At 43.4% G+C, this 27,572-nt stretch overlaps 1 protein-coding gene across 6 annotated transcripts in view; it reads right to left on the minus strand.

Moving 5' to 3' along the window:
- Nucleotides 1-27,572, minus strand: part of PPP1R12B (protein phosphatase 1 regulatory subunit 12B) — a 157,939-nt gene that overhangs the window by 85,850 nt on the left and 44,517 nt on the right. For all 6 annotated transcript variants that reach the window (XM_026654370.2, XM_026654368.2, XM_026654367.2 and 3 more), the window contains exons 4-12: nt 26,405-26,564; nt 20,800-20,944; nt 18,722-18,796; nt 16,387-16,466; nt 15,831-15,976; nt 11,480-11,592; nt 5,406-5,603; nt 4,468-4,550; nt 2,465-2,590 (exon numbers count right to left, since the gene is read on the minus strand). In XM_026654370.2, the coding sequence (XP_026510155.1) occupies nt 2,465-2,590; nt 4,468-4,550; nt 5,406-5,603; nt 11,480-11,592; nt 15,831-15,976; nt 16,387-16,466; nt 18,722-18,796; nt 20,800-20,944; nt 26,405-26,564 (1,126 nt within the window). The remainder of the gene's footprint in view (nt 1-2,464; nt 2,591-4,467; nt 4,551-5,405; nt 5,604-11,479; nt 11,593-15,830; nt 15,977-16,386; nt 16,467-18,721; nt 18,797-20,799; nt 20,945-26,404; nt 26,565-27,572) is intronic.

Raw genomic sequence — 27,572 nt, forward strand, 5'->3', positions numbered from 1 at the left:
CTCTTTCAGCATCACTGAGAAATATTCTTGTCATTTGCCAAGTCTAAAGAACACCTTCCGCAATAATAATGAAAACAGCTGTCCCCTCCTCACTAGCAGGAAAGCCCTTTTCAGCACTGATGCAGGGGGATCTGTCACTAATAGCTGGTGTCCACTATGGGTCCATTTGCAAACATAGAGGAGCATTTATACAGTTTAAATGAATGTGTTTGAGATCAATTAAAGCAACATGTGTGGGAAATGCAGAGATTAAGAAGAAAACTTAAGGTCTCAACATGGAGCAGCCTTGTATTCCTCATTAAGCCACACTGAAAAATTGTGGAGATTTTTTCCATTAACTACATTAAAGTATGGCACGTCCATTTTAAAGGCCCATCCTAAGATAAAGGGAATTGATTTTACAGATCTATTTAGAGACTTTGTAGTACCAGGAAGTCACGTTTCTAGTGACAAAATGTTACCTTACGTGAAGGACAATCAGATTCCCTTCCTCATGCTACATGCCGGTGTATGAGACTAGAGTCTTTCACAACCTGTAAGTCTTTAACATTTCATACATGATCTATAAATAGTTAGCATTTATTTGTTTCTCTGTACTTTACAATGGAGGGGTATTTGAGACTACTATACAAACAGATCACAAGTTCACTCTTAGAGCATAAGATGCACAAGTTATCACCTTGGTTTTGTAGCCACATATAGCTGCACATTCTTCCTATTATGTAAAGATATTCTCCCTTCAGATGAATGTTTAAATGAGGCCTTTCATAGGAAATAACTTGACTGTGTGCAATTCCAAAAGTGGTCTGTGCCAGCCAAAGCTTCAGCTAGTGCCTCTGAGTTTAATCATGGCACCATGGGGCGGGTTGGGTAAATATTCCTTGTAAATCTGATTTTGGATTAGCTGAGTCACAAAGCAAGAAAGTTTTAAAATCCCAGCAGAATTGAGGTTGTTCAGTAACGTTACTGACCTGAACCATGTCAGCTAAAGTGACAACATCTATGTTATGTCTAAGAGACAATCTGGCAGCAGAGGAGAAAGTCTTGCAACCAGCTGCCACCTGTCTGACTGTCAAGTGAGAAAGAAGCACACACCGTTGGCTGGCGGCATCAGATCCCAAGATAGATGTAAATTCATTGGAATGGAACACTGCCTCACAAGAAAGGTCTCCTGCTTTGAAAATATTCAGCTGCTTCCCCTTGTGTATGAATAACTCCATTTACTCAGCAGCTAGATAGTCATATCCTATGAAAAGGCTGAGTTTTGCTATCATCCCCTAAACACTAGAACACAAGGAATATGGTAACATTCACAAGAATCTCCCTCACCCCATATATTCAGAGTTACGCCACATTAAGGACAAATTATTCAGTTTGAGGGTCTAGCACTTGGAAAAAAGCCTCATCTAAAAAGAAACCTGTCATCTAAAATTGTAAACTTTACTTCCCTTGCACTAATGATCTGTGATGGTTTTACAGACTCAAGTTTTAAGCAACACACTTGTGAGTGAGCCTGTCATTTCACAAGGCAAGTTCAGGGGTGAAAATTTCACCATCCCCCTTCACTAGGAGCAAGTTTCCTCCCTCTCTCAATTGAGATGAGAGAAGTCTAGAATAGAACGGTTGTCATAATGGCCATTGGTCCATTCAGTCCAGGAGCAGTCAATACCAGGTGAACCTCTCCCTTCCAAACTGATAATGGACAGGGCCAACTGGGAAAAGCTGTATGCAGAGCAAATTTCTTTCCTGACTCTGCCTTCCCATCCCATCAGCAAGCAGCAGTTGCCTATGTAGAGTGGCACATGCACCTGCACAAAAGCTATTTTCCTGCTGCCAGAAGAAATGGACTATGTTGGCTGATTTTGGATACCAGTCACATTCCTCACAAGTCTCGCTGTTAATGCTCATGAACTCTGGAGCACTCATTTTCTGCTCCAGCTGCTGGCCTTGGACTTAAGAGAAGCAGCACAGACAGGAGAGAAGAGAAACAGGAATGCTCCAAGTTATTTTTGGATAGTTTGTTATCCAAAGTTGTGCAGTAACGTGCAACACCATTAGAAATGGACTCCCAGACCTGTTTAGGGCCCCCACAAGACTGCATTTTACAATTCCGTTAAGCCAAGGGTGCAGTAAGAGGAATTTTGTTTTTAGCGATCTAACACAATAACAGCAATATAATTTGTTGAAAAAGTTTGCATCTGAATTATGCGAACACAATTTTTAAAGTTTAGCCCAACGTTTTAAAATCCATGAAAATCTAAGTCGCAGACGACAGGGTTTATAATGAAAAAGCTAAGCAGGCCTGGATGTTTGCTGCTGGGTGCGGGAAAGCAATGAGGACACCAAGGCCAGCCACACTAATGCAGCAATTAGAAAGAAAGCAACCACTCAACAGCCTGGATGGCATGTTAAGAACTTCAGTTTTGCTCAGTAAGCAACTTATTTTAACTGTTACAGGTGGTACCTTTTCAGGTAGGTAGATACATAGGTGGAAGGTGCACCAGTCTGGGGGGCTTCGTTTCCCTTTGGTTCATCCCTCCACGGCTGCCGGGTGTAGGAGCCACTCCTCACCAGGTTAACAGCAGATTCTCTGTTGAGGCAGAAAAGAGCACTTCGGCAGTTTAAAAAGACTCTGGAGCCATGTTGTCGTGGTTTATCACACTGCTGAGCACGAAGTTAAGTGCTGGAGTCTCAACATCCAGTGGCAAGAGCAAAGAGCCCTCCACATTCAGGGAATACAAACCCTTTTCAAGCTACAGTCCTGATTCACCACAGGGATAACGGGGACATTTTGATTAACTATTTCCCTTAAAATTAGCTCTGGTAATTGCCAAGTATTTATTACTTATTTAATGTCACAAGAATGTATAGTGTTTTGCACACACATTAACACAAGGTCTCTGACCACAAGCACTTGATCCAAATTCAGACTGTTTATAGAAAATCACTTCATACATTAGACCTAGAAAGATCTTGCTCTCCCTGCCTCTCTCTTTTTACCTTCTGAGACATCAAGGACTGGTCACTGCCAGAAACAGGATACCAGGCCACGGATCAATGGCCTGAGCTAATATGGTAAGTCTTAGGCTATTGACTTAGAAGCCAGGAGCAGCATGTATAAACATTTAGCAACAACTAGAACTATGTGCCATGATTCAGAAACAAATGAATGCCCCTACGAGTGTTAACGTGTGAAGGAGCAGGGGAATGGGATCTAAGAATCTGAGCTCAAGTCCCTCACTCCCATGCTGGAAGTATCTTGTGTGTTGTTCTCCGGCAATTGCCTCTCACCAGCTATAGGAATCAGAACCTATTTGTAGCATGAGCTAATATGCTTCAGAGCTCCCAATTATTTTTCAATTTTGATTTCAAGCTATTCGTGCTGTTTTAATTCAAGCCTCTAGAGCATTCCATGAAGCACTGATTTGGCTGGTGTTAAAAGAAAAGTACTGGAAAAATTGTGTCACACAGTATACTGTGAATACCATCTGCTAATATAGCCTGATCCTTCTTCATCCTACAGAGCAAGGGACACTTAGCAGCAATCAGCTGGGTACACCACAGTCTGAGGCTCTGTTCAAAAACACTCAGCTTTATCAGTCATCCCTCCTGTAATTTCAAATACAAATTGTCTGCTAAGATCCAAATAATGGTGGCAGTTTGAGACTGAAGCTAGAGCACGGCAAGCAGGATGTAACAACAGTACAGAATCTATAATTGCTGTGAAACTGTTTCTCAGAGCCTATTTGGTGTAACTGCTTCACAACTATTATAGTTTGTGCTGGCTCTACAAATGAAGCCGAGCTCAAATCTTACTCCCTTTAGATCACATTGCAAGGAACCCACTGGAGGCAGCATTTCCCCAAATAATCATGTTATGAGACAGATGCTGCTTCCATTTTTATACTGCAGCAGCAGCAATGAGTAACCAAACAAGACTTGGGGCCCCATCCTGCTAGGCACTTTACAGACACACAGAAGAGTCCCTGCACCAGAGTTCACAAACTTAAGCTACATCGAGAAGCAACTGGTGGACAAAAACAAATGGGATGGAAGAGATGATGTTTGAGCAAGTTACAGTACAATAAGCAGGGGTCTCGGATAGAGCTCAAATTTAGACTTATTTTAGAGGACAAGAAGGCATCTGCATAGTATCACAATGGAGGGGAAAGATGTGTGTATAATCATCGTTTTCAGCATTTCACATTTTAAATTCTGAAAGTGTGCCAATAATTTAAGAGTTTAGGGAGCAGATACTATCGCCTACTGAGGGAAGGGCCCATTAAATTCACTTTTCATAAAATGTTGCCAGATTTCAAGCCATATCAAACACCTGTGCGCTTGGGAGTGATGAGTGAAAACTATGAAGCAAGAACACAAACAGCAGAAAGGCATTTCCAAGGATTAAATTCCAGCAGAATCTTCACCAGAATAAAATCTGAGCCTTAAATTCAGTCCAAGTCCTACCTGTTTTCCTTTTCTTCTATGTCACCCGTACTGCTTAGTCTTCTAGGGGCTATGGGGGCAAAGTAGTTTTTGCTGTCCTTATCCTGAAGGAAAAAACAAAACACTGTATTTCAAGATAATGTATATTCCACATGGAAGTTACATCTTCAATGGCATTCAGCAACACCTCTGAATTAGTGTTTCCATTCTTGCTTCTAAAAGTGAGTCAGTTTTTAATTTTTCCAAATTTGCCTGTTTTCAAGGCCTTTGCTCCAAGTTTAAAAATTGGCATGGAGGAGTCAGCTTGGAACCATTTCAAGAAATAGCCCAAAAGATCTGTTTTCTAGAATTTACCATATGTTCTTTTTAGAGAGTTGGCTTCCCTGGCAACTAGCATGGTAAAGGTGAGGCTAGTAATTGAGGGCAGCTTCTAAATTAAGATAGATCGTGTGTAAATGGGCAGCAGAGCTGAATGGATGGAGAGCACAGTGAGGAAGACTTTAGATTCAGAGCAGAACAATACCTACTGTGAACACAGGTCACTCACTGGCTGGATTAGACATTCCCCACTAAAGTATGTGGGATGCCAAACTGCCGGGGGATTGCTAGGCAGGCTCCAAATTAGGTAGGAAGGGGTAAAAGGAATGCTTTGGCTGAATTCCAACAATTTTGCATGAACTACCAACATAGAAAGTAAGATGGCGTACTTTTCAAAACAGGAGGAAAGTATAAATGTACTAAAGCATCTGAACACAGATTCAAGCAGCATGAAAAAAAGCTGCAAGAAGAATGACAGGGGCATTAAATTATGGAGATTACGAACGAGTGGCCATAACTGAAACCCAGTGGGATGACGCTCAAAAGTGGGATGGTCTTACAGATGGGTAAGCTGATTGACGCTGCTTGGTAAGCACCCCTCAGATGGGATTCTCTACAAACTGTTTTGAGGGAAAAGAGACCTTTTCTTTGTTGTCTAATAATGCAGAAATCCGGGGACTCGATGAAGAGCGGTAGATGGAGGAACCTCTCTCTCTCAGTGCCTCCCGGGAAGCAGCTTCACTTAGCATATTGTGGCTGCCAGTTTTCCGTAGACCAAGCCTCCAAGATGAGGGAGATTCATCCTTTTGCTCCTCTGATTTGTTGAGCAAACTGGTGAACTGCGGTGGGAGAAGACAACAGCGGGTAGGAAGCTAGGGTACTGCAGACAGTATATCATTTAACTTCCCTGAGAGTTTTACTATGTAGGTTACACTTTAAAGCATGAGATTCAATGCAGTCTCTAGCGATAGCTAGACACATATACACACACACAATTCTAATCTGTAAATGTAAGTTAAGGTTAATTAGTATATAGAGAGGGAATAAAAAGGTGTAATATAAAGGTTTTGTCAGCATGTGTTTAAGAAGGGTGCACTACTCAAGAATGGCAAAGGCCCAAGTGCCTTATGCAGCTCATCCCACATGAGTGCAAGTGAACACTTCATATGAGAAACCATGCAACCGTGTATTCTGTACATGCTGCTCTGTATTGGTTTTATTATGGACTTCAGCTATACAACCACATACTATTTCCTCAAATATAAAATTGTTTCACAACTTTGTTTCAGCTACAGATATGTACCATGTTGTAGTACTGGCATATTTCTCTATGTATGCTAGAGAGATCCATGAAAATAATCAGTACTAGAAGATCCATGAAAATAATCAATACTAGAAGAGGGAGGCTCCTGCAGAGCATCTGCCTCCATCTACTCATGTGCAAGGTTATAGGAGAGATGTGTATTTTTTTTGCTGTACCTGTGTAGTACGCACTCATTTAACACTACTGCAATGCATATTTACAATGGGACAGTTAGTTTGCACACGGGACCTTAATTCTGGCATTTCGAGATTTGTGTACTTAACTGCAACCTTCATGTTTTTTTAAAGTGGTTTTGGATGGATTTCACTCCAAAGAAAAAAAAAGCTAAACACTACCGGATTACCTTAACCCACGTACCTCATGAAGACCTTACAGCTATTAGATTTTACCTTACAAGACACAGTGAGGCCACTATACTGACATTTCCCAGCAAGAAATCTAGTCTGATGGTAGCGAGACACAGAAAAAGCTCGAGAGGCAGGAGACAGTTGTAAGCGAAGTTGTGTTAATTAAGGGATTTTGGTTAATCTGATGAGTGGGTACACAAGGAGTTTATCTATAAAACAAACGTACACCTACTCTGTGTTAGCCCACTTCAATTAATCAAAAGTCTCAAACTACTGAGATTTCGGATTTTCATACTTGCATAGGAAGCGCTCATCGGCTTGAGGTAGCTGCAATGCATGCAGCAGGGAAAGGGTTAACTGCACTATTCATAGTTGCTCTCTCTCTCTTCCTCATCACTTGCCTGGTTAAGTAAATTTAAGTTTATGCCATAGGGAGTGCTATCTTATTTGCTCTGGGCAAGCAATTAGGCTGACTGGCACATACAAAACAATTCATGACTAACTATGAAACCTCTTGCATCTCTCATATCTATTAGCTCACTCTAAAAAAAATAACCTAGCATATAACAACCTGCACTTCAGTGTACGAACCTGAGATGTTAAGCACAGGGCCACCAAAAGGAAGGCAAGATATGAAGGTTACTCAGCTGTAACTGGAAGTTCTTTGACGTGTACGGTCCGTATCTGTATTCCAAACATGGGTACGCCCATGTTCCTTGTGCCTGAGACCAGAGAATTTGCACGTTGTGTCTGTAGGTCTGCGCCTGAATCCTAGAGCTCCAAGGGTGTAAGGAGAGGTGCGGACCAACTGCTTCTCCAGATCCTTCGCTATCGCGAATCTAGTCATGATCCAAAGCAGAGGGGAAAGAGGGCGGGTAGTGGAATACAGATTATGGTCCCGTCAGGTGTGCACAAAGAATGCTAACTCCAACATGCACCTACTCCAGGTTCATCTACCATACCAGGAAAGCCGTGACCTTGGCAAAGATTGTTACTTTGGTATTCATTTAGTCTCTGTCTGATAAGTAAACAGCCCAAAGCCAGCCTGTACACAGAGGTGAAGCCTGGTGAATGGCGTTATGCAAGTACACAAGGCCATGTGGGCTAGCAGAGAAAGACAGACCTTGACTGTAGTTTGAGGTCTGAGGGTGACTTGAATTAAGCTGTTCATGGCCTGAAATTGGTCCATAGGGAGATAGGCCCTTGCTGAAGTCAGTTCTTTGGTTGCTTCTACAAAGTCTAAGGTTTTTGTGGGACTCAAAGTAGACTTTTCTCTGTTTACACAAATTCCCAAGGATGTCAGAAGGTGGAGCAAAGATAGGATGGCTGATTGAACCTCCTGATTGGATCTGCCCATTAGGAGCCATTCATTCAGGTATGGGAAGTTGGTATAGCTGTTTTGACTCATCTGGGCCACCACCATTGTGAGGTTGCCAGTCCAAACAGAAATCTGAGGAACCTTCTGTGGGGCAGATGAATGCCCACATGAAAGAAAGCATCTTTCATGTTGAGAGCCATGAGCCACATGCCCTTCTCCAGGAAGAGAATTATCAGTGCCAATGTGCACATGCAGAATTATGATTTGCGAATAAAAATATTCAGCTGATGTAGGTCGAAAATGGGTCTTCATCCTTCTTTTTTCTTGGAGACTGAAATATAGGGTGTAGAACCCTTTTCCTAGATGCTGAGGTGGCACTTACTCTATATCCCCTCCTTGGAGGGGACAGTCCACCTCCTTATAGAAGATTTCCTCTTGAGGGTGGTCCCTGGAGATGGGCCAGGAAAGGGGTTTGCAAGGGGGAAGGAGATAAACTTGATGGCATAGCCAGAGTGGATGGTATCCAATCCACACTTATCCATTGTTATTGCCCTCCAACTGTAAGTGAAAAATGCGAGGGGGCCACTAAAGGTTTGGGGGGGGGGGGCAGTTGGAGATGACATCAATAAATGTATGTAGTTCTCAAGCATCCTGTCAAAAGTAACCTCTAGTTGGTGGATGGGGCTGAGTGGCTGTGGTTGAAAGAGCTGCCTACCTAGGGCTTTGCACCTTCTGACATTGCACGGCAGGTCGTAAGGGTGCTGGCAGTAGAACAGCTGAGGGAGAGGTCTTGGTTTATACATCTTTTTGTGGTGTTTCCTCTTTGGTGCTGGCTATAAATACCCAGGGAGTGGAGTGTCATCCTGGAGTCTTAATGAGCGCAGTGACTCATCCGCCTTTTCGTTACAGAGGTTAGACTCAAAGGGCAAGTCCTCAATGGGATTCCTCCCTGAGGAACCCCAAACAGTGAAGCCATGATTCATGCCTCAAGTATCACCGTAGCAATAGCTCTAGATGTGGTATCAGCAGTGTCCATTGCAAATTGAAAAGAAGTCTTAGCTACCAGTTTGCCTTCAACAGTGAGGGCTTGGAATTGGACCCTGTCCACTGATGGAGTGTCTTCGAACTCCAAGAATTTGGAGTAATTTGTAAAATTGTGCTTTGCTAACAGGACCTGGTTGTTAGCAATTCTCAGCCTTTTTCAGGGTGGGGGTGCAAGATGCAGAAGTATGCCATACCGCCCTGGTTGGTTCCATGATGGCCTCATTTACTGGGAGGCCCACCTGACTGGGGCCAGTGGGCTGCAAGATGTCCATGAGCTTATACTGCATATCATGGATCTCCTGGAGTGGAATCTGGAGTTCAATTGCCACACTCTGCAAGAGCTCTTGGTATTGCCTGTGGTCTTCAGACAGGGATGCTGAGGATGGAGCAATTGCCTCATCAGGCAAAGACGATGACATCTGTCAGAACCGGTTGATCCAGCTCCATTTCCTCCTTCCACGTGCTCTGATGGAGCCAGTTGGCGTTGACTAGGAGGAGAGGGCCGGCGGGATTCACGCATAGATCTGGAGTGTCTCTAGCATAGGGATCCCATGGATCCCAACAGGGCCAGTATGAAGTGTCAACTGGTTGGGGGGGGGAAATCTCAATGCAGTGGAAACCATCGGTCCCCTAGGTGGTCACGTCTGGGCATAGGATGGGTCCAAGATCTCCTGCTGTCTCTGTCTGAGCCAACCCCCTACATGGAAGCGATGGCTTGTCTGGACATCAGAATCAACCAATGAGAAGGTAAATTCTGGCTCTGTTGGCCGTACTGGTGGATGAATGCTTCAATTCATCTATGGAATAGAGGACTAGTCCCTTCTCCTCAAGAGTTGTTTCTTCTTTCTTCTTCTGTTGTTGAGGTGTCCCCCTCAGGAGGATCACACCAGAAAGGAGAGGAAACAGAGGACAAGGTAAGGTAAAAATATCCTCAAAAGAGGTAAAAGTTTCAGTCCCTCCCAGAACACGAGGTGTCCCAGTGATTGGGACTGATGGTGCTCAGCGGATCCTTCTGGGAACAAGTCAGTACAGTTGAAGAGGAGTCTATCCTGGAGCTCCCAGTCAGTGCTGGCAGGTGCCGATCCTTTGGCTTTCAAGTTGTGAGCCAGAGCCAATACCGATAAGGCTTTTCTCCTTCACACCTTACCCTCATGGTCAGGAGGTTTAGGCAGACCTGAGTCTTTAGGATCAACACGAGGACTCACCTGACTCTGTCCAAGTCAGGGAGGGATCCTTCTTTTAGAAGCAAATGTGGAAAAGGATCTATGAAAGTGCCCCTAACTCTCCTAAGAGGCCTGAGGCAATGATTACTCTGACTTAACAGCCCTGGCCTCTGCTTCGGAGCTCATGCTCAGAGGGGCACTGCCTGCAGACCGAGGCCTATGTACCAGAGGGTTCACCTGCCAGGCTCTGACTGGGTCTCATGACTTTCTCCATGAGGTACTTCCTCAGTTGAAACCCTTGTCGCCTCTCAGGTTTGGGGAGGGAAGCAGAGGCAGATGCTGCACTTAGCGGAGATGTGAGCCTCCCCAAGACACTAAAGGCAGCACTAGCCATCATCGCTGACTGAGATGGGGCAGGGGCAAGAGATGTTTCTTAAATCCCAGGACTCTAGGCATGGTCCTTCTGAGGGGAGTGAAAAGAAATGGAGAGGGGAGGCCCCAAGGTGGGAGCGGAGAGCAGGGGGACTAAACTACGCTAATTAAAAGACTGAAAACACTAGAAACTATACACTATGATATTTACAGGTACGAAAACAGTGCAAAGGTGGCTCTGGACATAGGATTCCGACTCAGGCTGAGCAACAGTAAGAATGAACAGGAGAGGCGGTTGGTCTGCACCTCTCCTTATACCATTGATACTGAGCACAAAGAACACCAGGGCCCAAAAACGGACCAACAGACACTACTTGCAAATTCTCCAGTCTCGGGCATGTATGGAATACACATAGGGACCACACTCATGGCTCCTGCTAGCCAAGTGGATTTAGAGTCAGAAGAGGTTTATGTCTAATCTCAGTAGCTATAGAGAGCTTCACTCGAGGGAGAGGGGGGGAGAATATCATTGCCAGAGAAATGACAAGCAGTCTCCCCTCTACCTCATTAGTGTAGCATCATAGCTCATACAGTGCCATCAAGTCTGGGGCAAGTTATGTAACCTGGATGGATCTTCAGGCTATGTGCTTCAATACCAATTGCATTGTTGTCACATTGCCATGAAGGGCAAAAACAGGAATTTTACCAGTCCCTTCCATAAGGACAGTTTCAATGGAGTTCTCTCTGTTGCAGTATTTTCTGCTGAAAGGAACTAGGGGAACAGATGTAGACAAAACTGCTTCTGTCACCAAACAGGCAGTGGGGTCCTTCCTGGCCAGAGAACCAGGAGTACTTGTTAAGCAGTAACGTGTTGTTGTTTTTTTAAATGGCCCAACTTATTTCAGAGGGTGACATAATGGAAAGACAGCACACCAGACAAAATTAGCCCTATTTGTGCATGTCCCAGACTATTATGCCGTTAACTGTGCCTCTTTGTTAAAATCAGAGAGAGAATAGTATCTGATTGTAAGTCTTGCAACCTCTCTGAACACCAGTTTAAGAAAATCTATTCTCCAGTGCACCCAATTGCTTTAAAGCAACAATGGAATGCACAGTTGGACTCTAAGTCAATCCCCAATTCACTTACTTTTCTGGCAGGAGCTGCGGTGAAGGAGTTATGTTCTGGTGGTGGTATTTGCTCAGTGACGCTAGTCCTGGGTTCATGACCAGAATGGTTGGCAAAGGACTCTTTCTTTCTCTCTACAATTTTAGACAAGGGAAGAAAAAACAAGGTGTTTGAATGTTGCATTTATAAACCACTTTCCCTTTACCACTGTGATGTGCAAATAAGCAGACCCAGAGCCTGTGTAATAACAGAACATTCTAGTTCCCCACACTCAGAATAAAGGGAAGCATCCCTAAGTCTACTCATTGAACAAAAGGTATTTCTGCCCAGTCCTAAAACACCTCTGCACTAAGTGGTTACAGCTGAAGCATGCTTTTACAGAGCCATCTATTTCACACCCAGCAGGTAAACTGCCCTTTCTTTCCTGAGAGCGTTTGAGGCCAGATAACAGGCTTCATTCATTAGATTTCCTTTAACTGATCATTCTTGCCAGACATATGGGTTTGAGAACTAGACTAAAGTATTCCTGCAATGCCGAAATATACGTAGTGCCATGCATGTCTGAGTCAGTCAGGTGAGGGATACAATGACATGGTTCTGCTGGATATTCACCATGGGTTTGGGGCATAGCTCTTGCAAAGAGAGGAAGATGGGAATCCAATGGCATAACTTATTTTTCATTTCTGTGTACAGCTGGGACTATCTGATCACTCTGGAGATAGTCAAGAATAAACTAACCCAAAACAGCCAGATCCTGTGGCTACCTAGTTGCTCCATTCTACAAGCTCAAGCTTCCACCATTAAGGCTTTTTGATTTCTATTCAAGACAGATGCCTCTACCCCTAGAATATAGCATTCGGTTCCGAACACCTTGTTACCTAAGGACATGGGTGGCACGTATCGTAAGCTGGGGAAGGCTATGCCTCCCCAAACAGCCCTGCATGGCCTCACCCACTCTCTGCCCCAAGGCCCCCTCCTGCTTGCTGCCTCCCCTTTGGCCCCAGCCCAGGCAGGCTGCTCCTTTTTGAGGAAGCGGGCTGGGGCTGGGGCTAGGGCGGCCAGCCTGCGGCCGGAACTTGGGGCAGGCTAGGCGGGCGCTGGGGCTGTGCCGCCTGGAGCTTCAGGGCTGGGGGTGCTGGGCCTGCAGTACCCCCAGCGCTGGGGCCGCCCACCTGGCACAGTTTGTCTTGCACTTGTTTTATCTTTCAGTAGCAGTCTGAAGCAGGCTAGTACACAAAGATACAGTGCAGCACTTTTTGTGCACTGCTGTTCGCTCCTCAGGGACTGGGGAACTTCTCAATTTCACTTGGCTGCCTCCACTCACTTTGAGCAAATCAGAAAGCTGAGCAGAGATAGGGCTCTAAACTCCTGTACGAGTTGTAAGAAATAAGGCCAAGACAAAAAACTCTGGGCTCTTTTGCCTTCTCAAGTTTTCATACCAGAGTCAGCAATTAAAACACATCTGTGTTTTACATATGGGAAAGCTACTTTGCACCAAGAGTTGCCAAAACAGGTCTGCTCTGACTTTAGTTTAACTTCAATTCCCTGTTTGTATAATGTTCATCCACACTGTTTCTGAAGCTGATACACTATGTGACACCACTTCCTGCAGCAAAACCACTCCTTATAGGCAGGCTTGGAAGGATTGACTACATTTTTTTAAATCAGTAAATGTCAGTAAACGTCGATTTTACTGTACAAACAACAAATTTTTCCCTCAATAATCAAAATTTACAGATAGGCAAAGCTAAGAAAAATGCTACTTGGGAACTTACTAGTTTGATTTAAGGCTATTTACTGTACTTTGTATATTTTGACATGCAATGTTAACAAATTTGCTTTAATGGCTATAAAGCGTTAATTTTTTGAATCTTAATGTCTGTCATTAAGTAATTGTCTGATCCCCCCATAATTTCCCACAGCTGAAAATTTAATTTGAAAATAAAAAATGTGAATACCTCATAATTGTGAAACTGAAAATTTAAAATGGATAAAAATAAAAAATGCTTAAAACAGATATTATCCCTCAAAATTATAAAAAAAATAAGTCATTCTGCCAAGCTTACTTGTTGGTGTTTCATTTAAGCCCCAGCTTTGCTTGCAAGACCTGAGATTACAAGACAAAGTTGCTGCCTATTAAAACTCTATTTTAATTAGAAGAGCAACTACACATGGACTAAAATCCATATGACATTTATTTTATTTACATACCAAAAGACTTAATTTTAAAAAATGTTTAATCTTGGTCATTAACATACACAAAGACTTTTTTTTTTTAAACTGCCAGTTCTGCCAAGATCAACCTAGATGCTTCGGTCCCTTTAACTCATCATCCATCTTCAAGTTTGTCCAATCAGAGCCCAAGTGATAGTTGTTTCGCTGCCAGACAGAAGCCAGGTTGTGCTTCCATAGCTGTTTGACAGTTTTGTAGTGCTCACTGGAGTAAAGATTTATTGATTAGCACACTAAGGAAATAGACCGAGTAAGGTGCAGTTATAACCCATAGCCACACTAACTCTTGATCAATATTCTTCTTCCTTGTCTAGTGAAAAAAAATGCAAATATATTGATAAACTAAGTACCATTATCATCCAATGAAATGCTGTTTTGTAGCTTTCTAAAGTCATTGTTTAGAACAACCGGGATCCTAACAGTCTTACATCTATAGAACACTAGGGGGGGAGACTTGTTTTCTGTTTTTATTCTGGGGATGAAAGCTAAACAGTGTCACAGGAATCTGTGGTCAGCCCCTCTTTGCAGAGATATGGGTAAATCAGGAAGCAGAGACCTAAATATGGTCACTTGAACAACACGTGCACCTCACACACCCTGACTAGGTTCCTAACTGAAGCCACAGAGACGTTATGAAGAAACCAGGAGCTTGGAACTCCAGCAGTTAGCAGCAGCATCTAAAGCCTGAGATTACATTATGTACTTAGTGAATCCATTATTTTTCAACAGACTGAAACCTTTATACACCAAGATCAGAAAAAGCTTTCCCTGCTCCCATGTGTTGATGGAGTATTTAAATGTAACAGGAAATAAGTTTCCATTTCCTACGGTTTATTTTTCCTGAAAACACATTTTTAGTCCTTTATCTAGAACAACAGCAAGTGGCTTTTACCGAGCAGCATTAAAATGAGTTAACTAGAAGACCAACTTCTAGACACACCTTCATTCAGTTCATTATATTCAAGGTACAATAGGAGTACTATTTTCTCTACACATTGAACTGGTTACTCAAAACCTCTCATTCACCAAAATTTTTACCTTTAAGGGGGAACATAAGCAAGTAAGGCTGGAAACTAACGAGAGCCCCGTGTTATTCTCAAACATGAAATAACCACAAAATAAAAAAAAAACAACGATGTATAAAATGAAAAAAAAAAAAAATCAAAAGCTTCTAATCAGCCAGGAGAGAGTCAGTAGCCAATGGCAGCACCCATGAGCACAAATGGTGAGCTAACTGGATCAATTCCACCAGAGTGCACTCAGCCAATGGCAGGTCCCGTACAGGTCACATGCGTGCTGAGCAGGTGGGGGTCAGCAGGAGGATTTGGAGGCTGTACAAAGAGTGTGGAGGGGAAGGGGATGGAGGAGGGGGTGAGGGGTGTGTGAGGAGGCAGGGCTGATAAAACAAAAACACAAAATTCCCAAAAAATAAAATGAAAAAAAAAATCTAAAAACAAAGTTTCACGGGGGTCTAACTACTGCCCATCCCAAAGTTAGCGTTGTCTGGTGGGGAAGGCCATCCAAAAATGTAAAGCATTTTAACATTTAAGCTGAGGAAAAGGCACCGTTTATATACGACCTACATAACATTTTGTGTTGTCCTGATGCAGAGCTGATGGAGAACATAAATTAAAACCTACCCCCAGATCTTTACTGATACTTATGCTGATCTATGAGCCAGTAAACAAAAAGGAAAATGTCCTGTTTGCATTTAGTGCTTGAAACAACAACGCTGGTTTGAAACATTTGGCAAGATGAAAGTTTTCATCCCTCTAAAAGGGTCTTGCAAAGTTGTATTAAATGAAAGGACGGGGCAAGGACTATTAAATTTGCTTTCTAGCAATTCTAATTTTGGGTATTGAGATCAAATTCTAATTTCTCACCTAAGAAGTATTCATCTGTTTTAAAATAAATTTAGGGTCAATAAAGTCAGGTCTTCCATTTTTTAAAAGATGTCTCACTATACAGTTATCCACCATATGCTATACCAGTCCATGTGATTTACTTAGCAGCTCATCTCATCTGAAGAAACATTTTTAAAATGCATTTAGCCTTTGAAAAAACAGTGAGCGGGACTCCCTAGCTGAGGCCTCATATCTTAATTAATTAACTAAAATCTCAGTGTTGCATTATGCATTACCTGCCTCCTTTTCAGCATCTGATTCTGAAGCCTCATCCTCTTCGGCTTCCTCCTCTTCCTCAGAGCTGGAACTGCTCGATTCCTTGTTCTCCTCTTCTGGTTCCCGGGACTTCAGAGTGTCTTCTTCATAAAGAATCTTCTCTTTGCTGAGACAAATAGGAGTTTTTAAGATGTGCCAACAGGGGGGAAATCAGCTATTTGTGACCTTTACTCTTAAGGAACCTGCAGATAAGTCACTACATCTAGAACAGGTAAGCACACAAGTATCTCTTACACACTTCTGCTCCCCAGTATTTCCTACCCAGTACATTTGCTATTGGTGAAATTCCCGATCCTGCATTCCCCATGCTGGCAGGGACAGCTCCACTCACCCTGGGGAGATGTGGACTAGACTGCCTTATGTTACTCCAGGGCAATCCCTCTAGCTGTACTAAAAGGTTTCAAATGAGATCATCAAGTCCTCAGCCAGAGGCTGGAGATAGCTACACAGGGAAGACAGGAGTGTGGGAGACTGTAGAAAAGACAAAAGCTACACCAGCTATTTTGTGGGTCTTACTTTTTGAAGAGTCCACTTTGCAGTTTGCCATTCACGTCAGCTTCAATTAGCTTGTTTCTCGTCTCCTTCTCACTGCGCAGCTGTCAAAAGGTGGAAGAAGAAGGGGAAGGTCATGTTTGAACAGGCATCAGCAGCACGAGCAGCTCGTTATCAGTCTGAAGTCATCCCAAACCTCATTCTGAGGAAGTAGCAGGTGTTTTTCCTTGTTAAGTGCTTTGTCGTTGCTCAATTTGACAGGCAAACACACATCTATAAGCGCACCGCATCATGGCCAGGAATAGCTATAACAGCATAAGGTAGATACCAGGTACATTGTTACACTCAAGTGTCATTTCATGGGAAATTCCATGGAAATCAGCAACAGTGCTGACGGAGGGGAGTCCCCTTTGACCCTAAGGGTCAGATACTTGCCCCAGATGTACTGCCCTGTTCTTTCAAGCACATGCACAGAATTGGGGTGGGGGAGAGGGGAGGTTGTCATCAAGTGTCAATTCCTGCAGTGATGGAAGTGTTTTGGCCAACTGGTTCAGGAAATCTCGTCACCAGTGATTCCACTGGGGATGGATAAACCAGCAGCAGCATGGTAATAGTCAGGGTAACTCCCAGGAGCTATAAGCATGTTTTTAGGTAGAGCAGAAAGAGACTGTAATTCTAGTGCTGTCGTGCATTTTGAGGATCATTCTGAGCCTGAAAATCCCACTAAAAACCCCTCAGCCTGGCACTCATGTTCTTCAAGTGAATGTATCCTGGAATCCCAAAATTGTAAACACTGCAGTGCAGGGTTTATAGGATTGGAAAACATTGCGCGACCCCAGAATTGGATGCCTTAAGCTAACAGAGTACTCAAGGCAGTGCTATAAGGGGAGGTTGACTGGGGTAGCTAGGTCTGTTCAGCAGAAAACTTCTCCCCTCCTTCGCTTCTTCTCCACACTGTCCAAGGTAAGTTACAAGTGCTTCCTCTGCTGATAGAGGCCCAGAATCCCTCTGGACAGGTAAGAAGCAGAAACATACTCGCATCTTTGAATGCACAAAAACTAACAGACATAGACTCAGGGAAGCCTTTCATGACTTGAAATAAGGAGCTTCTCCTATGAGCTCTGAGTGCCTCATTTAGCCTAAGGTTAGGTGAGAATACAGAAGACATCCCACCATTTTTCCTGGTCCTGCCTGAAAGAAATATGGCCAGATTAAGAAATTTGTGTATGGTCAGCTCATGCATGCTATAGCAGTTTTTTATGCTATATGCAAGAGAATTTGTAGGTGTAATTTGATTTTTTTTTCTTTTTTTTTTTTTTAAATTAGGAGTGCAGTTTTCTGCATTAGGCTGGTTCACACTTCCTGGGAAAAAGCCTAAAGAACCCTGTTTACATATTAGTTTATCAATTCCCCTAATTTGCTGAGAAGATGGCTCACATTTAAAACAGTTTTGGACAAAAAAAAGGGGGGATGCAACGGGGGACTGCTGGGCCACTGTGTTGCAGCCAGAATTCTGAGTTCTATCTCTCTCACTGCCCTATTCCTCAAAGCTGTAAGTACTGGTATCACCACGTATTTATAGCTAACGTTTTCTCTCTAGCAACACTGCTTTAATTCCACTGTGTTACACTGCATCTGGCTGGATTTTTTTTTTTTTTTTTTGCTTGCTTGGATCTTGGTGACATCAATGAATAAGTGGCAAGTCTGAGATGGACTAGGAAGGAGTGCAACTCTAGGCCAATGCTGCAATATGAGGATCAATTTTCCTTTGATCAAGACCCACTGTTTTTGCTATCAGTTTGCTATCCACACCACCTTCACCAAAGGCTTCCACCACATCACAAGATGACATACTATTTAGTGTGGGTTTGAAATTACTAAACTTCTCCCAATGTTGGGGTTCACATAGTTATAATTACTTCTCCCTCACTCAGTCTTGCTCTTCTAAAAGACAATACAGGAACAAATATACCAGTTCAGAATAAAGCAGGACACAGTGTTTGAATCACCTTCCTTTACGTGAAGTTATAGTAACCATAAGCCTTCGTTAGTTGCTATGTAAGTACCTCCCAGAAACAAGAGATTTAGGGACAATGGTAAATTTAAAGATTAACTGTACAGCTACACTCAATATCTAGAATTCCAGATGTTGATAAATCATTGACCCTCTTGCTACCGCTGAGTTGCTAGCAAACAGGTTCTGGAACTTTAAGTATGCCATTACGTTTAATGTCTCCCAATTATCTAAAAAACGATGGCACATAGTTTCATGCCTCCACTGAGACATCATATATATGTTAGATTATCCATGCAGAGATAGCTAGTTAGAAAGCAAGAAAGAGGTCAGCCAAAAACTCACCACATTCTGTTTTTTCTGCAGCATCTCCAAGTGCTCAACCAGTCCCTCATCAGCCACATCAAATGGTGTCTGGCCCTGATGACATGGGCAATTAGAAAACAGAGGCACCATCCAAGCTTCATTAATACGTCAGAAGTGTTCTTTACCAGTGGATAAAAGAACTGAACTCCCTGCCGCAGTATGCATTCAGGAGACCCCCCACCTTCAGAGACCTGCTTGGACCTCCAACTGCCAGTTGACATATGGAATGGGATGGCAGAGAAGACAGCCCTCGTGTCATAGTCGTGACATAGTCACTTAATTCCTAGACTAGGACTGGCCAAAAGCAGAGGCTGCAGTTTTATAATGCAACCCATGGCCAGACTCACCTTTATTACAAGTGCAGCTCAGAGAGAATGAGATCCCATGCTCCAACTCAGCAGCAGGAGCTATTGCATTTGGGTCACGTGCTCTCCAAAAATTGCACATCTACATTAAGGATGAGGGTGACCTCAACCTGCCCTATTCATTAGTGCACCCTTCTAAGCTCCTGGCAATTTGCCAATGCAGCCATCAACAGGACAAGGTTGAGGGGTCTCTGTCCTGAACTGTTACTCATAAATATAAAATAACTATGAAGGCCACTTTGGGATGTAATGAAAGAGACCTCCAACACTGTCATTTTAATTAAAATACTCAGCCACCTTATTAATCACATTAATAATGAAACCTGATGGCTGTTGATTAAATGAAGACTGACAGGCCACAGCTCCTGGCCAGGGAATTTACAACCCATAGCCAGATCACTAAAAATATTATGACCCACTTAACTTTCAAAGGGATTGTTTGCAGAGCAATAAGACAGTAGAACCTCGCTAATTTGCAGCAGTTACTGAGACAACCATTGAGGATTACAGAATTTTGCAGATTAGGTCCCAATCCGGCAAAGAGAATTGTGGTGGCAGGGGTCTGTCCATGTGGTTCTCTTTGCCAGATCAGGCCTTAGATGAATGATCATACAAACAAAAATAAACAGAATGAATCACAAGTGTAATTTTTCAAATCAATTTCCACTACAAGCAGATGTTATTCTATTCCTCATTTATACAAGGAGGAAAATGCCACACTCAGCCAGACACTTTAAAAAAATAATTTGTTCTCTCAGCCGCCTAAGCCTCCTGTCTGGATTCATTCACTGATGTCGCTCTAGCAGGTATAGTCTCAATCCACTGCCAAAGAAGTGGTCATGATATCACAGCACTGAATCAATTCAGGCAGGAAGCCATTTAGACAGGTAAAAACAGTTTCATACACATCAGAGTTCAGAAATAACAGGAAAGGAGAACAGGATGGGAGTTTCATGGGGGACAAGTACATTTTAAAACATTAACAGTATGTGGCTCTGAAGTTAATACTGTAATCAGCAAAAAAAAAATAGTTACGCTGTCTCTCTGCTTCCCACCCTCACAGCTAGAGAATTCTGCAGGTTCCCCCAGCTTGACCAAGATGTTCAGAGTGAATGGAAAGGATTTAAAACCTTTAGCATCCAATCGGTTATCTCCAAAAACCTACAGGCTTTCAGTCACAGCTACATGTCCACAATTAAAGCTTTCCCATTAAAAGCTCTGGCTTTACCACCACCAAGTTTTTTGTACCTGGGTTATTTCCCATGCAAAGAAGACTGATTTTTGGTCACTTAAGTTGTCAAGACTGTATTAAAACAGGACAGAAGATACCCTGCACTCCCCTCCCTTACGTTCCTGAGCCTCAAGACTCACTGACTAACCTTTTTCCACAAGACTAGGGAGGGTAGCAGTCTCAGAAACAGGAAGTCTTTAAATTCTGTGTTTCCAAATACATTTCAATTTATACAGGGTAATTAGAGCTGGTGCAACTTACCAGATGGCTGGGCTGAGCAATGGGCAAAAGAGGTTTGTGTGCATTTCTCTATAAAAAAAATTCACACTTCAGCTCTGACCTAACAGGGACCAGGGCTCTTCTAGGTAAAGACTGTTTCAGCAGAGCAGAGCAGTGCAATCCTTGCTTCCAGACAGTCACTAGAACTCTGAAGTTGCATCAATAGTTTAACACTCACTTACCAGCTTGTTCCTGATGTCCATGTCACAGAGCGCTTCAGCCAAGATAGTGCAAGCTTCTTTCACTCCCCAGTGTGCAGCAGCATGGAGTGGAGTCCAGCCATCGTTGTCCTGGACATTCAAATTAAACCCAGCTTGGATCAAGAGCCTAAGGAAAGGAAAAAAGAGAATGAATCCCCATGGTAAACATTAGGCCATTTGTATTTTTATGTTCATTTGCAAATAAGAACATAAGAATGGCTGTACTGCGTCAGACCATCCCTCCAAGCCCAATATCCTGTCTTCTGACAGTGGCTGGTGCCAGATGATTCAGAGGGAATGAACAGAACAGGGTAATTTTGAGTGATCCACACCCTGTCATCCAGTCCCAGCTTCTGGCAGTCAGATGTTTAGGGATACCCAGAGCATGGGGTTGCGTCCCTGACCATCTTGGAGAATAGTATTAATGGACATATCCTCCATGGACTTGTCTAATTCTTTTTTTAACCCAATTATATTTTTGGCCTTCATAGCATCCCCTGGCAACAAGTTCCACAGGTTGACTGTGTGTTGGATGAAGAACTTCCTTATCTTTGTTTTAACCCTGCTGCCGATTAATTTTACTGGGTGACCCATGGCCCGTGTGTTATGTGAAGGGGTAAATAACATTTCCTTATTCACTTTCTCCACACCACTCACCATTTTACAGACCTCTATCATCCCTGGGTCTCTTTTTTAAGATAAAAAGCCCCAGTCTTTTTAATCTCTCCTCATATGCTTTCTTGTTCCATACCTCTAATCATTTTTGTTGCCTCTCTCTGTACCTTTTCCAATTCTAATATATCTTTTTTGAGATGGGGCGACCAGAACTGCAAGCAGTATCCAAAGTGTGGGTGTACCATGGATTTATACAGAGGCAATATGATTTTTTCTGTCTTATTATCGAGCCCTTTCCTAATGGTTCTTAACATTCTATTAGGTTTTTTGGCTGCCGCTGCACACTGAGCAAATGTTTGCAGAGAACTATCCACAGTGACTCCAAGATCTCTCAGTGGTAACAGCTAATTCAGAACCCACCGTTTTGTATGTATAGTTGGGATTATATTTTTCCAACATGCATTATTGTGCACTTAACATTGAATTTCATCTGCCATTTTGTAGCCCAGTGACCCAGTTTTGTGACATCCCTTTAACTCTTCAGTCAGCTTTGGACTCGACTACCTTGAGTAATTTAGTAATCTCTCTCGGGCACATTACTGTCATAATATGAAAGACAGTCAAAAGGCAAACAACAAAAGTCAATTTATACTTCCCCAGCCCACAACAGGACCCTCTTACTCAGGATATACCTGAATGGAAAAACATGACTTGTAGCCTGTCCTGAAGGGCAAAGTGACTTTGGTAGAACCAAAAGGGGAAGACCTTGTCTATTAATCTGGGGTCTATTAGCCACATCATTCCAGCTGATTGCAGCTGGTAGGACAGTGTACAGGGAGACTCATGGTTGCCATAACAAGCCATGCAAAACCTTACAGATTAGAAGTCCCAACATCCTGAATTGCACCTAGTGCACAAAAGAGAAGTAGTATAATCTGTGCATGAGCCACTAAGTGAACAGTTTAAGGAGGAAAATCTTGGAAGGATTACACACAAAATTGGCCTTGAAACAAAAGCATATTTTGGCAATGCAGGGAGACTGGGGGAAACTGGGAGGCTTGGGAGAGGTCCAGCCACTGTGCATCACTACCCCAGCACCTCTAAGAAGAAGCCTGCATTTGGAAGGGAAGGCCAGATGGGATCTCTGCAGTGTGAAAATGTTTGGCAGAGAAGGAGCCAAACAAAGACCCAATAAGTTTTGGGTAGAGAAGTCCCAGTAATGGCTTCTAAGAAAAAGCTGGTTGCCCTTCACTACAGTCTAGAGATGAGTCTAGTGCTGGTTCTGCAAAAGAGCACAACTGAAATTCCCCAGACTGACAGGCCAGTGGAGGCAGGACTACCAGAGAGGGATTGGAGCAAGGATTTCACTGCCTGTGACTGACAGCTAATGAACAAGACAACCCACAAATCAGGATTACAAGACATGCATCTTAATAGACTGGGATCTGTGCAGTAAAAGCAAATCCTGGTGCAAGCCAGACACTTTGGGAACACCTCCGCCACGTATACCATTGTCTGACTTTCCCCCTCACCTGTATATCTGATCATTGCAGATGCCATGAAACACTGGCACCCAGTCAAGACCTTTATGTGAAGGTTTTTGAAAAACAGGTATCCATAGTTGAGATCCTAAGGGACTGTCAAGAGTGCCAAAGTGACTGAGAAGCACAAGACCTACTGCCTTTTAACAACACTAAGCACCCACCAGCCTAAACATTTAGGGAGGTCACAGTAGGGCTCTACGCATTGGGACGCTTACCACTGTTCTTTGATTATTTGTATTTTGGGGATTCCACCATCACCTTCAAGAATATCCACATCACCACAGCAACCTTCCCTAAGGCAGAGGTGCACTGGACAGAGAATGAGCACCTGTATGCCATTCCAAACTGCCACCACTGATCAGAAGCAGAGCATGCTGCCTTTATAGCACTGTCATTCGAGGGAGCATTGGGATTTTGACATTTCTGCTGCTTTTAAACCGCTGTGTTACAGTGCTAACTAACTATAGTATTGTTAAATGGCTCACATAGCAGTTTCCTTGTGAAAGCTCAGCTCAGCTGAAACATGTGCTTTTCGATCAGGTGCTGACTTTTTAAGCTAATTTTCCAGCTGGAGAAAGTGGGGAACAAGGCTGTTAAGAGACTTGCTCAAGGTCAAGGAGCAATTCTGTGTCTCATCAAGAGGTTTGCTAGCTCCTGGCTCTCTGCCCTTGGTGTAAGTCACTAGAGTTTAGATTTGAGCTCAAAGGTGGTCATAAAATATCAAAGGGTAAGAGCCCAGATTAGCTCAGTTTTATTTTCTGAAATAGCTAGAAGCGAGGGGAAGTTCTCCACAAGAGGTATAAGCACCATTAGCAACAGTGGCTATTGGAAAGTGCAGCCACCTCATTACTGGACTGTGTGCAAAACACTGCTAAGGACAGACATGACAAGGCACCATTATTTTTACAGTGGTTGAGCCCAAGGGCCCCGATCAGGGCCCCATTGTGTCATTAGGCGCTATACAAAGAACAAAGACAGTCCCTGCCTCAAAGAGCTTACAATCCAAGTATAAGACAAGAGCCAACAGGTGCATATGGATGGTGGAGCACAAGGAAACACTGAGATGGTTATGAAGAGCTGGATAAAACCAGCAGTCTGAGCACACCAATTGCCTAACCACAACTGAGTGTCTTGTAGCCATCACACTGGAGGAGAGTTTTCAGAGGGGATGTGAGCCTGGACAATGGAGCAGCCTTGTGGGAGTTTACAAGGTGCTCCTCCATAGCACAAGAGGTGGCATGGGACAAAGCACACAGGTGAATGTTGGAAAACGCCTTGCTGGAGAAAACCTCACTAAGTTCCACTTGCCCAAATACATTACTAGGCTGCTCAGGGGTTGCTTCTTTTACACTCACAGGCCTATCAGAGGAGCCACTCAGCTTCAGCTCAGCAGCAGTCCAAGTGGAACCTCTCCATTACAGAAACTGCAAGCAGCACTAAGGGCTCATCTACACTGCCAAGTTGTCGACAAAACTTTCGTCTTTCACGGGTACTTAAAAAAGCCTCCTCCCTCCCCCGAAAGACAAAAGTTTTGCCGCGGTAAGTGGCAGTGTGAACGCGGCTCCTGCCGACAAAGTGAATGCCGCTCACGGGACTGGAAGTATTTTGTCGGCAAAAGTGCCGACAAAGAGCGTTTACACACACCGACGTTTAGCAACAAGGCTGTGTCAACACAGCCTTGTCGCTAAAAGCTGCGTGGTATAGGCAAGTCCTAAGTGGAATGTGGGTGTTAAGAGGGGACTGGCTAGTGTCTTTTTCCCTAGGCTGATAAATTCAAACAACAATTTTGCCTGACTAATTTAACTTATTTAGCATATGTATAGGAAAGTGTGACAGGGGCTTAAGTTACGGGGCACCAATAGTTACATGCAAAAAGCAGTAAAGCTTAATATCACATAACTGGTACATCACTGTACCATTGACTGGCCTTCATTAGTTTCCTGCAAATAATTAGTTACACTTCAACCCAGAGTTTTCAGGCAAAACACATTTTGGTACAGAGACTGCAATCACTTTTATCCTGCAATAACATTTAACCTGCAACTCCCAACTCTGCATAGTCAAGAATTAAGCTACATTATATTACCATATATATTACATTATATTACCTACAGAAGTGCTACATTATATTACCGTCTATACTTGTTCATAAGCCGAACATTTTTGGTAAAAGAGTGATGCATCAAAGAGCGGGGGTTGGCTTATAAACGGGTCTACACCAAAATTTGATGATTTTAAACTCTATGGAATCATTGAATTGAATATCTAATACATTGTCATTTTGTTTACCTGGAGCGTCTGCAGGCATGGAGCCCCTCAGCTCCCTGTAGCCGCGGTTCGCCGTTCTCAGCCAATGGGAGCTGTGGGAAGTGGCGCACCACTTCCTGCAGCTCCCATTGGCTGGGAACGGCGAACCGTGGCCACAGGGAGCTGAGGGGCTCTGTGTCTGCAGATGCTCCAGGTAAACAAAACGTCCTAACCCGCCAGCAGCTTACCCTGACGGGCCGGGAGCCAAAGTTTGCCAACCCCTGAAATATAGAGTCAGCTTATGAAAGGATCATACAGTTTTTGCTATTTTTACCTAACCATCTTGGGGGGTCGGCTTATAAACGAATGGGCTAATGAATGAGTATATACGGTACTTTGTACTACTATAGCGCCTAGAAGCCTCAGTCATGGACTAGGATCCCACTGTGCTAGGCGCATAAAAAACAGAGCAAGAAGACAGTCCTTGCCCTGGAGAGCATACAATCTACATGTGGATGGATGCAGACAGACGGCAAAGTACAAGGAAGCCATGAGACAGTGTTGTCTAAATATACAAGACAGAGATAGGGTGCGGGATGGGGTAGAACACACCAGCAAAGTCAACAATGTGATGGTGGCAAATGTCACATAGTTCCATATTTTTTCTTCTTCTTTTGGGTGGGTTTACTTGGGAGGGGATCAGCTACATGGAACGAAGGGAGGGTGAGGGTAGGAGGGGCAGGTGAAGAGACTGAATTAGAGGGAGTGGGAAGGTTGGAGTAAACAGCCAATCAGCACAGGGCAGAGAACATCTGAAAACATTTGATGAGAATGTCCCCAGATCCCTGCTGTGGTTGCTTCTGCTCCTACGGGCTGGAGTCTGGTTGGCTCCTCTCTGCAATTCTCCTCTAAGGTCACATGGCAAGGGGAAGGAGAGGCACACGCCTTATTTCAATTTCAGGCTAAGAAATACCCCGAGGCACCCAGAGCTTTGGATGGGCATCTTTTGGGGTGCATATGTTTATAAACGGAACAGCTGAGATTGAATGGCAGTTGGGTGCCTAACTCTCCCACCACCCACACTCCCAAAACAAACCCCACCCTCAACTACAGCACTAGGAGCGCCCCATTCCACAACAGAACCGAATGCAAGGCATTGACCGATGTAAAGGAGTCATTACCTCATGACTTCAGAGTAGCCCTTGGCTGCAGCTACATGCAGAGCAGTAGCACCTGATCGAGGTTGCTTTATATCCTCAAGCTTCCCACTGTTTAGCCACTGCCGTGCATCCTGCAGCATCTGTTGCTCTTCCTCTTTCCTTGCCAAGTCCAGGTCCACCCCTGTGGGAGCAGATCGCAGATGGAAAAACAAAATCAAACCAAAACTCACCTGTACTTGTGCGTCAATTTAAAATGGAATAATTTTAACAAAATTTTTGGCCGTTTTGCAAGCTCACTAATAGCATTTCCTAGGATGTAGGAGAACTCCTGAACCACCCTCAATAGAAACAAATTCACTGATATTCATAATACTTAAAATTGAGAGGCTCATTCACAAGCCAGCCCACAATTAATTGCTAGGTAAAGCATGAATCAGTTATGGGTGCAAGAATTGAGTCCTCAAAAATGCAGATCTAGCTTAAAAAAAGGTCAAGCACAGCCTAAAGAACAGTCTAACAAACTGAATTAAACATGAATATACATTTAATCTATTGTGTACAGCTGATGAGATGCACCTCAGACGCCTCTTGCAAGGTTAAAAAACCCAAAAAACTATTGATAAATGAGCTTATTAACAGGCCATTCCTGCATGCCCAAAACTCACTGAAGTCAATGTGTTGTATTGCAAAGAAATAGGTGATGCATTTAAGTTACCACAGAAATGCGAGCATGCATGTTGGTGTGCGCCCACATGGAAGGGAACAAGATTCATCACATTCCTATAATAATGGAGCCACTGATCCTGCCCCAAAGATCACTTAGGAACAAAACAGCCAACACAACGTCTAAGCTGCATATGTGGGTTAAGGCTGGAGTCATTCCAGTACACAGACTACTCCAGCACCAACATCATTAGTAAGCTATGCAACAACGAAGCAGAGTTAAATGGCTCTCGTTTCCAAGGGAATGCAGTAAAACTCAGAAAAGGCTACATATTCCATAGAAACTCCTGGCAAATCTTCTAGGCAGGCTTTCAAGTTTCTTCCTAAGCAAGGCTTGAAAATTCCAGTCTCCCAGACGCCAATATCAAGTAGGAAACGGTCTCTGAGCATAAGGGCCCAGCTCCATTAATTACTACAGACTTTAAACTTCCATTTTTAAAAGTTAAGGCTCTAACCCTTATAGCAG

Source organism: Terrapene carolina, unplaced genomic scaffold (assembly GCF_002925995.2).
Source record: "Terrapene carolina triunguis isolate 2854851 unplaced genomic scaffold, T_m_triunguis-2.0 Scaffold191, whole genome shotgun sequence".
NCBI classification, from domain to species: Eukaryota; Metazoa; Chordata; order Testudines; family Emydidae; genus Terrapene; species Terrapene triunguis.